Source organism: Notamacropus eugenii, chromosome 2, assembly GCF_028372415.1.
Source record: "Notamacropus eugenii isolate mMacEug1 chromosome 2, mMacEug1.pri_v2, whole genome shotgun sequence".
Lineage (NCBI taxonomy): Eukaryota > Metazoa > Chordata > Mammalia > Diprotodontia > Macropodidae > Notamacropus > Notamacropus eugenii.
Genome location: NC_092873.1, coordinates 524,576,061 through 524,592,504, shown reverse-complemented (window position 1 = coordinate 524,592,504; position 16,444 = coordinate 524,576,061). Strand labels below are relative to the sequence as shown.

The 16,444-nt window shown below is 43.3% G+C and overlaps 1 protein-coding gene across 2 annotated transcripts in view; it reads right to left on the bottom strand.

Annotated features, from left to right (window-relative positions):
- The window catches only part of ROR1 (receptor tyrosine kinase like orphan receptor 1), a 363,189-nt gene that overhangs the window by 108,113 nt on the left and 238,632 nt on the right, over positions 1 to 16,444 (bottom strand). For both annotated transcript variants that reach the window (XM_072649728.1, XM_072649729.1), the window contains exons 3-4: positions 1,564 to 1,851; positions 516 to 546 (exon numbers count right to left, since the gene is read on the bottom strand). In XM_072649728.1, coding sequence (XP_072505829.1) covers positions 516 to 546; positions 1,564 to 1,851 — 319 coding nt within the window. The remainder of the gene's footprint in view (positions 1 to 515; positions 547 to 1,563; positions 1,852 to 16,444) is intronic.

Sequence of the window (16,444 nt, the reverse complement as noted above, 5' to 3'; positions counted from 1 at the left end):
ACACACACTATCTCATTGAATCTTCCTAACAACCAATCGCAAAGGCAACGATGGAGACTGATGTGAACGCTGCCCTCTGACCTTCACTGCCACAGAGGATAATGACAAAGCCAGACCACTGAAACCCTTCCAGAAGAATTCTTATACCACACAGTTCAGTGTGAGGACTTCCAAGTCTCCAGGGAGGTACCCACCCCTCATCCAAGCTGACTATCACCCCTCCCCAAAGACATTTTTTCAACTAGCATGCAGAATTGCATGGGGCTTTGAGCATTCAGCTGCTATATCACAGAGACTCTCAAGACAAAGAGACAGTCCTCTATTGACAGTGGTGGCTTCCCATCAGGGCAGGAGGCAAATACAGAAGACAAAAACACATCTGGCTGGGACTTGAGCCCCCAGATCTAGAAGAATGCACTTTCACCTTTGTCCTTGAACCCTAGACAGCAAGACCCAGGCAGAAAGGACACGCATACTTAAGAAGGCAATCGAATGGGAAATAACGAACTACTTACGATGTTCCAGGGCTTGCTGTGGGCGGGGGACCTAGGAATAAAGACAAAAAGAAAAAAGAAAAGAAATATTTTAGCTTGAGTTAGCTAAGGATACCCCAATAGGGAGGTATGGTCAATCCATTATGGATCAAAGCCAGTAATTACCCCTGAGTCCTATTCATTGTCTCAGATTTATGGCCACTTCCATTCCAGGATCCAAAGCCCCAGGAGGTGAGAATGTTGATTCCACAGCTACAGCACAGCTCTGATGAACAGCACAGGAAATGCCAACACTGGAGACATTAAAGTGGGAATGAATCATCCTCACCAGCAGAGGTGGTCCATTGGGAGTACTTGAGACCCTGGGCACCTATTCCAGTCAAATCTCAACTATGACCCTCCACCAAGGTTAAAGTCAGTCTATCAAATATCATAATTATTGCTCAACACCTCCTGGTATTTGTATAGCACTTTAAGGTGTGCCAGGCATTCCAGAAAAAGGAAGTTGCTTTATCTTCCCTGTGACTTCCTTGACCATTAAATCACCCCTCCTTGGCCACTTTTCTCTTATATGTGTTATCATTCCCTATCCAAATGTAAGGTCCTTGAGGACAGAGATTGTAACCCTTTTTGAGTCTGTATCCCCAGAGCTTTGGACAGTCCCTAGCACATTCTAAGCACTTAAATGCTTGTTTCATTCACTCACTTACTCATTCATTCATTCATTCATTCCTTTAAGTGCTCTTGCATGAAGAATTGATCTAGTTGTGTTTAAGATGTAGTTAAAGCACTTCCTTCTCTAGGAAGCCATTTCTGACAATCCTCTTAATTCTAGCTCCTTCCCTCTATTAATTATATCCTTTTTATCCTGTTTATAGCTTGTTTTGTATATATTTATTTTCATGTTGTCTCCTCCATTAAACTATAAAGCCTCTTGAGGGCAAGGACTATCTTTTGCCTCTTTTGTGTCCCCAGAGCTTAGCACAGTGCATTGTGGGTGATAAATAAATGTTTATTGATTAGTGGTAGTTGGATATTAAAGAATCAGATGCAAAAGATGCCATCTTACCAAACTTGACAAAGAGAACTCCAGTGGTAGACACAACTTTTTTGCCATTGCTTGCAACACACTGGAAGTACCCAGTGTCTGTCGTGTCCAGGTTCCGTATCCGCAAGCGAGAACCATAGTTAGTAGCTCGAAAGGAAATTCTCCGGGGCTCTTGGACCACAGGGGCATCATTTTTAAACCACCGGATGGTAGGGGGTGGGTTTCCAGAGACTTTGCAGTGCAGTTCAGCAGTCTGGCCCAGAGATGTGGTGATATTGTTCATGGGCTCATCCAGCGTCAAGAAGGAATCTGGAAAGATAATACAGAGAGACAAAAAGAGATGATGAGAATATGTGAATATCTGGGGGAACAGGAGAACCCCAAAGCCCAGCCCCATGCTTAAAGAAATTCCCCCATCATTTTCAGTAGGCACTTGGGAGGAGTAATTCAGCAAGAAGGTCACTGCTCTGCTTAAGAAGCATAAGTGGACTACCTGAAAGTTGTAATAAAAAAAGGATCTTGATAAAATATTATAAGAAATTATTCACGAAAATTGCCCTGAAGTTCTAGAACGAGAAAGTAACATAGAAATTTTTAGCTATCCACTGTTTTACCAACTGAAAGAGATACCAAAAAGAAAACTTACAGGGATATTATAGCCAAGTGTCAAAGCTCCCAGGTTAAGGAGAAAATATAACAAGCAACAAGAAAAAAATGAAATAAACTTAATAATAATTAAATAAAACAATTTTAAGGACTTTCTTTCCCTTCCTTTCTTTCTCCTTTCCTCCTTACCTCCTTTCTTTGCTCCCTCCCTCCTTTCCTTCCTCTCTTCCTTTGTACCAGGGGTACAAAGACAACAGTGAGAAGAAGGTCCTTAAGTTCATAGATTTAGAGGTGGAGCAGACCTGAGACCAGCCTGTCCAGCCCTCTCATTTTTCAGGGATGCTTTGGGAATTGTCCGAGGTAACATCTGGAGTATCAGAAGCAAAATTTGAACCCAGAGCCTCTCCCTCCAAATATAGGGTTCTTTATTCCTTGTCAAGATGGCTGCCTCTAAGCTAAGAGACTTTAAGTGTTATAAGCTACAGAAACCTGGAGCCAGATCTGTCATTTTCCCTGGCTCTCCTATCCCTCTCTGGTTATTATGGCAAGCAGGGTGTGGTCACTAGGGTTTGTTTTCATTGTGGTTTACTTGCTCCGGGACAGTCCCTGTCTCCCCAAAGCCTGTGCCAAAGTGGAGAAAGCTCTAAGCCCTATCATTTTATGAGTCCCTGACCTTGGAGATGACCCAGACCAACCCTTCATTTTATAGAGGAGGAAAGTAAAAGTCCAGAGTTCAAAGGCTTGGCCAAAATCAGGAGGAAAGCACCTGGAGTGGTTTTGGGAGACTGTTACATGCCTATATAAACCCAAGACCATGTCAAGTTCACAAAGGCATTTCAGAATAAATGCATGAAGTAGCTGGTAGGAGGCACTGATTTAGAGAGAGAACAAATGAGATTTAAACTCAAACTTTGTGCCTCCTGGAAGGGCAAAACCCAAGGGGGAGGGGAGCTTTGGAGGGAAATAAGATTTTGACTTTTCGTCTGATAAGAAAGAATGGTCCAATTTGTTTGCAACCTGTGGCTGCTCCATTGGGAGGGATAAGTATCTGACCAAGTGGGGTCTGAGCAGATGGAGCTGGGCACAGTCCAATGGATAAGGGATTCCCCTTTGCTTTAGAATACAGATCACAGGATCATAGAGGCTTGGAGACTACAGGGAGCTAAGGCCAGACTGAGACCAAACCACCTTCCAACAAGAATCACTCTCTGACATCCCTGAGAAGAGCTCCAGGGAAGAGGAGCTCACTCCATGCCCAGGCTGCCAATGCCACTGGCAGAAAAACCAACTGTTGGGAAATGTTTTCTCAGGTGGAGCCAAAGAGTGCTTTACAAAAATAGTATCTCATTTGATCTTCACAACAACTTTGATGTTGGATGCCATTGTAATCTCCATTTTACAGGGGAGGAAGCGACTTTTACAGAGATGAGGTGATTTGTCCAAGGTAATAATAATACTAACTAGAAGGCAGTTCAGAGGCCACCCAGTCCAACCCCTTGATTTTGTAGATGGGTAAATTGAGGCTTGCATCTCATCTTTTTTTTCTTCTTCTGTATATAATGCTTAGTGTCTACAAGGCAATTAATCAATGCTAGTGCAATGCCCAGAATTTTCACCAAATAAGTCTCAGGTAAATGGACAAAGAACTGATTTATTCATGAAAATAATTCATTTAGACATGCTGTTCCATTACAGCACAGCATAGCGGATAGAGAGTTGGCCTTTAATCCAGGATGACCTGCATCCAAGCCCTCCTGCTTGGCACACATGGACTCCACAGTCCTGGATGATTCACTTAACCTTTCAGGACTGTACTCAATTCTCAAAGACTACTAAGATCCTGGCAACAAGCAGCAATCAAATTTGATTTACCAGAGGGAGTTTCCTGACTGAGAATCCCAAAAACCATGTAGTCACAGATCTGCTTCAAATGGTAGCCCATACGAAGCATCTGTGATGACCAAAACATTGGCTGACCAAGCACACTTCATTCATCACCATGGCAGACTCGAGTCACCAAGGTTCAGAGTTGGAAGAGTCACTAATGGCTTCTTTGCCTAAACCACACTCAAGTCACACTCAAACAGGGATTCCCCACTATAATATCCTGAGTGGGTATCATTCGACCACTTCTGGAGGACCTTCAATGAGGAGGAGCCCATGACTTCCAGAAGCTGACCACTTGGGATCACTCACATAGTTGAGAAAATTTTCCTGACATCAAGCCTCAGATCACTTCTTCAATTTCTATGTTTTCTAGAGCTAAATGGAGTGAGTGTAATTCCTCTTCCATGAGACCACCTTTAAAACCCCCTAAAGGAAGCTCTTATGGTCCCCTTTGATTTCTCATGGCCTTCAACACATCCTCATGTGGTGTAGACTCAGGGACTCACTGTCATGGTTGCTTTTCTCTGAAGGTTCTCCGGTTTATCAACATCCTCCTTTAGAACCAAACATAAGACTCCAGAAAGGGTATGAGTAGGGCAAAACAAAGAGGTACTCTCCTCCCCTGATTCCTAGATGCTATACCTGCCTCTCTTAAAACAACCCAAGTTGGCTCACCCCTCCTCTCTTTCTTTTTTCTTTCCTTTTTCTTTCCCTCCCTCCCTCCCTCCCTTCCTTTCTTCCTTCCTTCCTTCCCTCTTTTCTCAATTTATTTATTCATTTACTCATTCATCTAAGTTGTCACATAATACTGCTAACATTGTTCAAAGTTGCAGAAGAGGCAGTTCAGTAGCATAGTAGATAACATGTGGACCTAGAAGTCAGCAAGACATGGGTTCAAATCCAGCCCCACACATTTACCAGCTGGATGACCTTAGCCAAGTCACTTACTTGCTCTTCTCAGATTCAGTTTTCTCACATGTAAAATGGAAGTAATAAACAGCACCTACCTCCAGCACTGCTATAATGGTCAAATGAGCTACCATGTAAAAGTACTTTGCAAATCATAAAGTGGTAAAGAATTGCGTGCTGCTCTCATTCTAACCCATAGAGAGCTTACAGTGTGCTAAGACTCCTGGAGTCAATGAGCCAGGGATAGCACCATTGTCCTTAGACCTAGGGGGACCAGATCTTGTTGCTCAATCTGGGGCTCATGATTTAGGAGGGCCATGCTGGATGGATGATGTGAATTTATAGCCATGTAACTTTGGAGGCACTCTGTAGATGACACAGCATTTTTCATGTACAAATTCCTCCCACCTTTTTTGACTTAATTTCCAAAGAGCTCTCCCTTCTGCTCCCTTGGGGGGAGGGGCAACAATGATTCCTCTTTTAACAAGCATAGAAACTGAAATATGAAGGAGGTAAAGGTCAAAGGTTAACACTTCCCCCTCCACCTTCCTCTATCTGACCCTGACAAACTGGTGAGCCTGACAAGAAGCCAGTCACAATTAGAACTCAGGGCTCTGGCCCAGGTATTCAAGGAGGCACATGCCAAGATCTTGACCTCCAGACATGATGAATCCTTCTAAGAAAAGAAGGCAGCCTCTACCGTGAAATAAAATGCTTAGCTAAGCAGAAATAAGCCCTGCCAGATGTACTTAGGTCATCCCAATTGACTCAGAGAGAACATTCTGTTCACACCATCAACCTGAAGTCGCCTTCTGCCCCTTCACCATAAATACTTCTGACTCACTATCTCAGGAAATATTTTTATCTTAATGAAGTCAATGCCGAGCATAATCTAAGTCAGCTTTCACATTCTTGAGCTGGGGCCATGAGCTGTGTTCAGTAAAAATCAGGCTAATGGTATGGGACTTCTGAATAACCACAGGGCGCAATCCAACCTAACGGCTTTAATCCCATGCCTGCACCAATGGGCAAAAGGCACCTGGCTGCCCCCTCACTCCATGGCACTTGGCAAACTCCTTACTAGGATGGGGAGAGCCCAGCATCCACACTGATCTTCATGGAATTATGCATGGCATCTACACTGAACAGATTCTTGTAGGTCAGCTAGTTCACCCAGGATCCCAATGAGAATTCTATACAAAACCATCATTTCCTCATCTGTAAAATTGTATGGGTTGGTCAAAAGGATCTTTGAGATCTCTTGCAGCACTAAATCTAATGATCTATGACCTTGCTTCATGAGTAGCCATCAAGTCATTGCTTGAAAAAGTCACCATAACCTCACATGGCAGCCTATTCACTTCTGGAGAGCTCTAGCTGGTAGAATGGTTTTCTTTTTCCTTATATAGAGAGAAAGGTCCATTGAGTGTACCCCCTGTGATGAGAGGAAGGCCATGAGAGGCCATGCAAAAGAGTCACACTGAATGAACAGACAGCCACAAATGGACTGGGCATTAAGAATTCTATGGGAGAAACCAACACGTACCTAGACAAGTAAACTATATGGGCCAGAGACAGGTTTGCAACTTCATCAGTATAAGGAATTCCCAGGTGAAGAAACTCTCCACTAAAGGAAGTCAGCACCTCCTTTTATCATCTTAGAGAATTAACTGGGGCATGGACAGATTAAGTGACTTGCCCTGAGTCACAAAGGTGGAATGTTTCAGAGTCAGGACTGGACCTCAGATGTTCCTAGCTCTCTTCTGGGCCAGATGCCTCTCAGTCAACTAACACCCAGTGGAGACCTCCAAGTGAAGACTGGATGATGACATTAGTGTATTGTAGAAGGCATCTTTGTTCTGGCTTGAGTGGGACTGGATGGCCTCAGAGAGTCCTTCAAAAATCTGAGATCCTGCAGTTTGCATCTCAGTCACTCAAACAAATAACATCAAGGTGGAACTTCCGGAATGATGGAGTCCATAGTGGAATCCTCTGTTTTGTGACATTAAGAAGGGTTTTGTTATAATATGTTAGTGATGGGAGGACTATACCACAGAGAGTGTCCCTGTCCTCCCTATTTAACTTCATTTGGTGAATTCCTACCCATCCTGATTCCCTCTTCCACTTTTGGGGTCACATAGAACTTTGCTTCTGTCTTTCTAATATGCTTGTCTATTCTTGTGTATTATAGTTCTCTTGGTTTGCATCTTCTCCCCCAAGTGACTGTTACCACTTTGAGGGCAGGCCTACATGATCTCATCTGACATATCCAGGAGCCTAACACACTGGACATTTCATAATTGTTTGTTTTCTTTGTCTTTGTGATGCTGGTCAAGGCAACTCTATCCAAGGATACCTGTATGTGAAAATGAACCATAGGGTTTTAGAAAAATACAAGTGCTAAAATGCATATAGCATTAGTGCTGAACAAATCTCAGAAGCCATTTAACCCTCCTCCGCTTCTGCAAAAGAGGAAATGTGACGCCCAGAGAAGGGAAGTGATTCACCCCCAAATGCCCTGGTAGCAAAGTCTAGACTCTTTCAACGACATACTATTGCTTTTCAGATACCGCAAACCTCTAGTAATTATCAATATCTAGTTTTTATTAAAGCTTTACTCTATGTCAGGCACTATGCTAGGCTCTGCATAATGGGTCCCTGACCTCAAGGACAGTACATGCTAAGAGTGGATACAACATGTACACAAAAAACCATATACTAGATACATACAGAGTGAATGGAAGGCAGTCTTAGAGGGGAAGGCACTGGCAGCTGGAGAGATCGGGAACAGTCTGTAAAAGGTGATTTTTGACTTGAGTAATGAGGGATGCAAGGACTCTATGAGAAGGGTGAGTATTCCAGGCATGGGGAAACAACTGGTACAAAGGCATGGAGATGGGAGATTCATTATTATATATAAGGAATAGCAGAAAAGTAAAAACAGAAAGATGGGAGGGTCAACCCTGTGAAGAACTTGAAAATATGACAAAGCTGAATTCAAAACCGGGTCTCTCGTTTTAGTTCACGCTCTTTTCCAAGTGGTTCCATATTCAAAATCATGAAATCATTGTTCTCCCAGGCTTAGACTGCCATGGTCAATTCTTTATCCTAGCAAAGGTGGCCCTGATTTTGGCTTTTATTATTTTTTATGGCTGAGTTATAAAGCCTCAGAGAAATGCTGACAGACCCTTAATGCTAGGGCAGGCAGAGGGGGTACCCTATAATGAACTCTTAAATGACTGGAGATAGTATCTGGAAAGCCAAGCCTGAAATACATTTCTACTCCTGGCCTACCGCCAAGATAAACTGAACACATCATCAGTCATCTCTGGGATTTCAATAGCATGAACGGGAGAATGGACGCTGCATCATATTTAAAAATTACACATCCTTAAGAGTGAAGACTTTGGCTGATTCTGCATTAGGGAATGGGAACAGTCATGCCCCGTGATGCCTAGGTCAGGGGACCATGCAAAGAAGAAAGTGAAGAAGAAGGAGGAGGAGGGACTGCTTCCTACTCCTTCAAAGGAGAAATCTGGGTATTTTCACTGTGTTAAGCAGTTGACTGGCCCAGCCACCATAAATCCTCCAGGATTTCATGATGTTAAGTGAAACTCCGGGTGGTTTCCAAAATGAAAACTTGTCATCTTGGCCAAAGCGTTTTTATGCCTCCTGGGACCACACGAGTTGGTGACACCATCTTTATTTCTGTACAGTCACATCTTGGTAGCGCAGTTTGGGTTCTGTTCACCTTTCTGACTAGATTCTCTGGCTGAGGTGTAGTGGAGGGGTGGGGGAGAGTGAGGAGGGTAGAGGATTGACAGACCAGAATTTTGTTTTTGTTTTCTCCCAGAAAGTAAACTCTGGTGAATCAGAAAGCTGCTGTACCCTTCAACTTCATGGTGAATTTTTGAAAATTTTATTCTATAATATTTAATTTTAAAAATAATTGCCAAGAGCTTTTTATTGCATGCATTTTAAGGAATCTTAAACTCATAAAATGTTAGAGCTGGAATGGACCCCAGGACATAGAATGTTAGCACATGGAATGTTAGAACATAGAACATAAAAATGTTAAACCTGAAAAGAATGTTGGAATTTATAATGTAAGAATTAGAAGGGCCCTTGGGAGATAAAATGTTAGGGATAGAAGGTACGTTGGCCCTTAGAATATCAGAACTGGGAAGGATCTCGAAAGATAAATTAGTGATAAGAGAGATGCTGTCATAGAGTGTTAGAGTCAGGAGGGATCTTAGAATAGAAGCTGTTAGGATGCAGAACATAAAGTATTGGAAAAGACTTTGGATTCCAGAAGAAATCTTAGCACATAGAATCTTAGAACTAGAAGGGATCTTGTGTAGTACCACTGTAGGGCCATTTCTCCAACTGGGCACTCAGTCTTACAGGCAGGGATCCCCAGAGGGTAGTTGACTATTTTTCCTATCAGAATTTTAGAGATAACTCTCAGGAGATGTGTTTCAACTATTGCTCATAAGCCCCCATCTGTGTGCTTTTCATTGATTATCAGCCAGTTGTATCCATTAGCTTTTAGAAAAGGTAGTGCAGCAAGTACAATTGGTATAAAACATTGCCCCTACATTGTGGGCACACTATTCCCCTAATATTTGAGGTACTTGGGGAGAACAGATTTAAAGCATAAAGGTAGTGAGGCTCACGTGTATTTGAAAGTGTATGGCAAACAGGTACATCTCAAGTTCTAACCCTAGGAATCTTTTTCTCCCTTCTTAGAGTCCTCCTGGAGTTTCCCTGAGTTTTCCCTGAGTGTAGCTGTGTACTAGGCCTTTCTAGAGTCTATAGCTGGTACTTCTCTCTGCCAAGAGAGTCTCATACCTTTCAACTATCATGATTCTCAGGTACCTGTTTTTCCATAGCTGTCTGCAAGAATTTCCTTTGTTGTCAACTGCTCCTACCCCGTAAGTCCCTGCTGTTGCTTCCATTTGCTTTTGAGACCTCTGATGGCTCTCTCAAACTCAAGGTTCCCAGTGAGCAGGGAGAAAAGATAAAAAAGACTCTCTCTCCTCCCACAAAGTGTTTCCTATCAGGACCTTGGCTAGAACTTCTATACTACTTGACTGGCCTGTTGCTAGAAAGCATGATTCCAAAAGCTACACAAATAGCTCCAAGAGTATATCTGGTTATTTCAGTCAATCACAAGATATTTCCTGGGCAGCCTAATTTGTCTTTACTCAATGATCAAAGCTCTTAATTTCTCTGAAACTTATCAGGGACTTATTCATATCTAGGTTATACTTTAGATTGATCAATTCACTTGAGTTGCCTAGGTCTTCTGCAATTATATTAACTGGGGCAGAAACTCCTACCCCTTACACTTAGAACACAAAAGCTGAGAGCCAGAAGGGGCCTTAGAGTGTATCTATTCCAGTCCTCTCATTGAATGGAGGAGAAAACCAAGACTCCAATCCTTGGAAATGGACATCCTGACTTCTTCACCCAAAATACTCCTTGAGGTTGGAGGATCCTTTGACAAGCACAATTAGGCCTCAGCTTCCTCAAAAATTAGGAATTGTCTCTTCTGGATAAAGAAAAACACTGTGGGCCCTGGAGGGGACAATTTACATTTAAAAACCTCCTACGCCTGGTGGCTTTATTTTCCTGGGTCCAACAGTCAAAAATCAAATCAAGGAAGCCAGAATGTACAAAGCAAAGGCCCAACACATGCCCATCACTGAAATGCTAGACCACACATGAGAGTGATGATATCAACATAGTTTTATAAAACCCAAAGGCACAGAGTTCATAGGATGTCATAACATGTGCTCATAATAGTATGCATTTATCAAGTGCTTGCTATTTTCCAGGCACTGTGCTAAGCACAGAAGATACAAAGAAATGCAAAAACAGCCCCTGTCAATATTCTAACAGGAAAGACAACTCCTCCTCCAATGCTGATGGACAGGAGCTCCAGGAACATGTATAGTCCTAACAGAATTCCCTGGAGCACCAAGAGGTTAAATGACATATTCCTGGTCCTATCACCTGTCCAGATTAGAGGCAGGATTTGAACCCAAGTCTTCCTGACTCTGTGGTGAACTTGCTGTCAGTTTCACCACACTGTTTCTCTTGTAGATAATAAATCAGTCTTTTTTTAGACTGAATGAAGGGCTAGCTAGGTGGGGCAGTGGACAGAGCACATGACTTGGAGTTAGGAAGGCTCATCTTCATGAGTTCAATTACTAGCTGTGTGACCCTGGGTAAGTTAACTCTGTTTGCCTCAGCTTCTTCATCTGTAAAATCAACTGGAGAAGAAAATGGCAAGCCACTCCAGTCTCTTTGCCAAGAAAACCTCAAAATGGGGTCATGAAGAGTTAGACATGACTGAAATGACTGAATGACAACAACTGGATTGAATGGACCGCATTGGAGCAGGGCTTGGCAATTGTCTAATATTACACAGCTAGGATTCAAAAGAATCAGTATCTGAACCACTGAATCACAGATTCCAACCTTTCCATTTTACAAATGGGGAAATTGAGGAAACAGAAATGAAGTGACTTGCCCAAGATCACACAGTTAGTAGGTGTCTAAGGTGGAATCTGAACCCAAATCATTCTAACTCCAAGTCTGGCACTCTAACCACTGCACCATCCTCTTCAATTCTGTATTCCATGTGTCACTGGGCAGGTCATTCCACTTCTTGGAATGCATGAAGGACTCATTCCTTGGTTACTGATGTCAACTTCCTAGGACATTAGCTCCTCCATAGAATGACCCAGGGCACCCTGGCTCTGGCCCCAGTTCTTTGGGTGGAAGTCTAGAGAAAGACCAAGGGCCATTGAAGATACCTTTATGGAGAATCTATAGAAAAGCAGGATGAGAATCCCATAGGATAAGGTGTGAATAGGGTACATTATGTTCTGCCGGGGAGAAAGCTTACCAAAAGGGGCTCAAAGACCAGAGATGTCAAAAGTATTTGTAAAGAAAAAGAGAATATGCAAATACAGAAACATAGCTGGGCCAAGTATTCAACAAAAACCTCGTTCCAGGATAATAATGATAACAACGCGGCTGATGACCATAATTGTCATTTGGAGAGCACCTTTAGGTTGATGCAGAACTTTAAATACATTCTCTCAGAACCTGGTCAACTCAGATGCATCTCCTCCATAGCTGGACATCAGAGCTGCTCTACACAGCAGAACATCTCCAAAGAACCCAAATCCTTCACAGCCCCAGAGGAGAAAAGCCTCTTCTCCTCCAGCCCCTGTCCACTCACTCCATTTAGGGACCTTCCCTGCTGGGCTTCTCTGGCTCCACCTCATTGGTTCATTCTACTCTCCCAAACTCAACATTCTACCAATCAAGAATCCAACTGCCCGGGACCAGGCTTTGGAGGGTTCCATTCACACTGGTGCTCAATGATCCCAGACTGTTCACTGAAATAAAATACAGGACTCCCATCACACACCCACACTCACACACAGTACGTAATGACAAGTCCTGCTATCCCAGGACTGGGACCAGATAAACATTCCCCTTTGATCAACCCATTTCACTTTTCTTTTACAAAAAATCTTTTTTTTAAAGGTAAATCAACTTGCCAGAAACGGATTATTCATCACCTCTTGGTAATCAGACACTCCTCTGCTTTCTGAAAGTATAATCTGGGCTAATTCTCTTTCTTTGAATCAGACAGTTAACATGATATAGATAGTACTAGAAGGCAGCTTGGAACAGAATTTTTGAGTTGGAAGGGAGCTTAGAAGGCAGAATGTCAGAGGTAGAAGGAAACTTAGAACTCAGCAATAAGAAGTAGGACATCACTTAAGGACCTTAGAACACAGAATTTTAGAATTGATTGGAGCTTTAGAACATAGAATGTTGGAGCTGAAGGGAACTTAGAACATAGAATGTTAAAGCTTAGAGGGACCTAATAACATTATATTTGGAGTTTTAGAACATAGAATTTTAGAGCTGAGAGGAACCTCGGAACCTGGAATGTTGGAGCTGGGAGGGGTCTTGGTAGATTGAATGATGGGGTCAGGAGAGAACTTTGGACATAGAATGTCAGAGCTGGTATGACATTTAGCACATAGAAAAGACTGTGAAACATTACTCAGAACAGCAGAGAACCTTTCCATCCCCCTCCTTGCTCCTTTTTTTTACAGACAAGGAAACTGAGTGCAGGAGAAGGGAGGTAATGTTCCCAGAAAAGACTTTCCCAAGACAACTGCAAATAAATAACATAGCTGGGGTGGGAGTGGAGTGCAGGGACAAAGCAGTTCTCTGTAGACCATAAACCATCTATCACCATAGATCTGAAGTTGGAAGAGAGTGTAGCAGGCATTTGATCCAACCTCGTCATTTTACAAGCGAGGAGACTGAGGCCCAGAGAGTCTCAGTGATTTGTCCAAGATCACAGGGAAAGCATGGAGCAGAGCTGGGGAAGTAAATACAGTCTCCCCCACCCCCAAGCATTTTCATTTTCTGCTCTGCCTTTCATTTAAGCTATAATCTTTCACCCTTCTGGACGTTCCTCAGGAAATTTCTGACACCACTAAGCTGAGCAGGGGAAATGAAGCCTCTCCCTGGTTGGCCTCCACATTCTAAGCTTGGGCTGGAACCCCAGCCCCCCTCCCCTAACCCTACGCTTTTTCTGACAGACTTAATTTTTGAAGAAAAGTGACTTGGAACTCATCAACAAATATCCCTGGCAGGCCATAAAGCAAGGCCCCGATAACCATTCAGGGACTTGGCCGTCACTTCGAGGGCCCCTCTGTTAGTGGCTGGTCCGGCCAGGGGACCCCAAGTCAGCCCATTAAGCAGCTTCTCTGAGCTATGTGCCTCAAGATTAATGCCATGAAGTCAAGGAAAAGCAGTTATTTTTGACATTATGACATACAATCACTTCACGATCTGGTTCCTATTAGTACTATTTCTGCCTTTTAAAGGCCTATTTTTTACAGAAAATGTCAGGAAATTTGGAACAGAAACTTACAATAAAACACGTCCCCTGACCCTCTGTTCTATCAATCTTTCAAATAAACAGAGATAGCTGGGGAAACCAGGAAGAGGCAGCTCTCGGGAGTTACCTGGCATAAACCACAGGGCCTGGTGCACCAGGGGCTTGGGCAGAAGGAACAAGGGACCAGGAGGAGAGGATCACGCTCTAGAAAGCTGGAAAGTTCCATGTCCATGCCCACTCAGAGACTTTTCCTCCCATTCCCCCCACTCCCTTCTCCTATCAGTCCGTATCGGCAGCTCCATCATTCACAAATGGGACCTTCACAAAACATCAATTTCTCAACAAGGAACGTGCTCTCTGCCAGTGGGAAAGCAAACACGGGCCGCTAATGTAGTGTGCCTAAGAAAACTTGCAAACAAAGTGGAGTTAATATACTGTCTTTGCTCCCTGCCGGGCCCTGTGAACAGTCTGAATCCCCAGGACTGATAGGAGAAGGGTGATTTACTATGAAAGAAAATGAAAGAGCTAATTGTGCATGAACATGAGAGCTATATTTCTTCTGCTTTCAACAAATGAATTCACTTCCCAGCCAGAGATTTCAGGGGGAAACCTAGACAGCCCAAAGGAGCAGAGTGGTGGACCAGTCAGTGTCCATCCTCAGAGAAGACTTACTCCAAGTTTTGGGGACCAGACTCAAAGCACAGCACCTGGCACAAAGGAGGGGTTTCCTAAATGCTTGTTGATTGATTGATTGGTTGGTCATCCAACACAGGAGGGCACCTGCTTTACAACTTATAGACCTTAAAGGCTTAATTACAGTCTTAAGGGGCTACTAGGGACATTGAAAGAGCATGTCAGTTGCCCAAGACCATTGAGCCAATCAATCAATTCACTAGTATTTATTAAATGCCTATTATGAGCCAGTCACTATGTTAGGCAGTGGGGAGACAACAATACATGTTGAAGGTAGGATATCTTCTGTCCTGAAAGAGCTGCTTAGCCCAGCCCCTGAAATAGTCACGTTCCCAGAGGTAGAGCATGACATTCCAGGAAGGAGAAAGACACATGAATCATCCAACTGCCCAGCAGTTACTGACTCAAAAGCGCTCTCTCTCTCTCTCTCTCTCTCTCTCTCTCTCTCTCTCTCTCTCTCTCTCTCTCTCTCTTTCTCTCTCTCTGTCTTTGTGTGTATCTCTGTCTCTCTGTCTCCATCTCTCTGTGTGTGTCTGTCTCTGTGTCTTTCCGTCTGTCTGTCCCTGTTTCTCTAATGGACCAATTCCCCAAAGTTTACATTAAAATATTTTCACACTCTTGGTGGCTCTCTCCCTACAATAGTCTCATGTACATCATAACACAATCTTCTGGTTCCCAAGGAAAGCCTCCGAAGACATCTTTGGGGCAAGCACCAATAAAAGCAATGCCCCTCAGATTTTGAAAACACTTTCAGTTAACTGTCAGAGAGAAGACACAATGAAACCATTCTCCTGTGAGGACATGATGAGGTGTCCTGCTCATCTAAATTGTGATAGACAGGGAGAGGAAACACACACCACCTTCCTGTAGTAATTAGTTGTTCTGTCTAGCTAAATTCAGTTGTTTGTGTCCTGCTGAAGCAATGTGAAGGTTTTCAATGCCCTCTAAATGCTGGTACTCTGGGACAAAGCCCCAGTTGACTGTTTTAGTTATGGCTACAAGGTCATATTCCCCATCCCATCCCAGAATAGTATCATCTTACTGAAAAGAAAACCCAAAGAGCAGGGACCCATTATTTTCTCCAAGGAAAAATCACCAGATTTAGTTACACAAGAATTTAATTTGGGCATTCCTGACTTTGGATCAGTCACCGAGGTTCACTGAGTTTTTCCTTCAGTCAAAGATGATAGAAGAGGGTTGGGGAGGGCGTGGAACGTCACAGTAGGCTCCAAAATATTCTTTCTTAATACTTGAGGTGAAGATAATTGTTGCTTGCAAGATATGAAAGGGATGATGGGGAAACTCAATAAGATTTCATTTATACTAGCCCAGGAACCAAATCATCCCCTCCTTGACTTTCCAACGAATCAGTGCCCTGTAAAAAAGCCCAGCTCATTTAGCTATGAGTTAATGTCAAGGAACCCAAATATCCAACAGTCGTCATACAATGGAAAACAGGGACTAGACCTGAGATTTCAATGGCGTAGGTAAATCTGACCCCAGCCGCTTGTTCACTGCCACCCCTTGGTCTTAGAGAGCACACTCCTCAAGCACTGGAAAGTTGTGGTCGTACACCCCTTATACGTCAGGAGCAGGGTTTGAACTTCTATCTTCCTGCCTTCCAGGTCAGTTCTTGAACCACTTCGTCATTAGCTTTCTCCAGCACAAGGGACATTATTTTGCTACCCTAAGGACTCCCCAAAGTTGCTGGCTTTCCTTGACCTGGCTGTCTCTAGGCTGAGGAGGAGCATCCTAGCTTAGCTCCAATAATAGTCAGGTTCCCAGGGATAGAGCATAACATTCCAGACAGGAGACAGATTCACTCATGAATCATGCTAGGAAAATAAGTCTCCTTCCAAACCT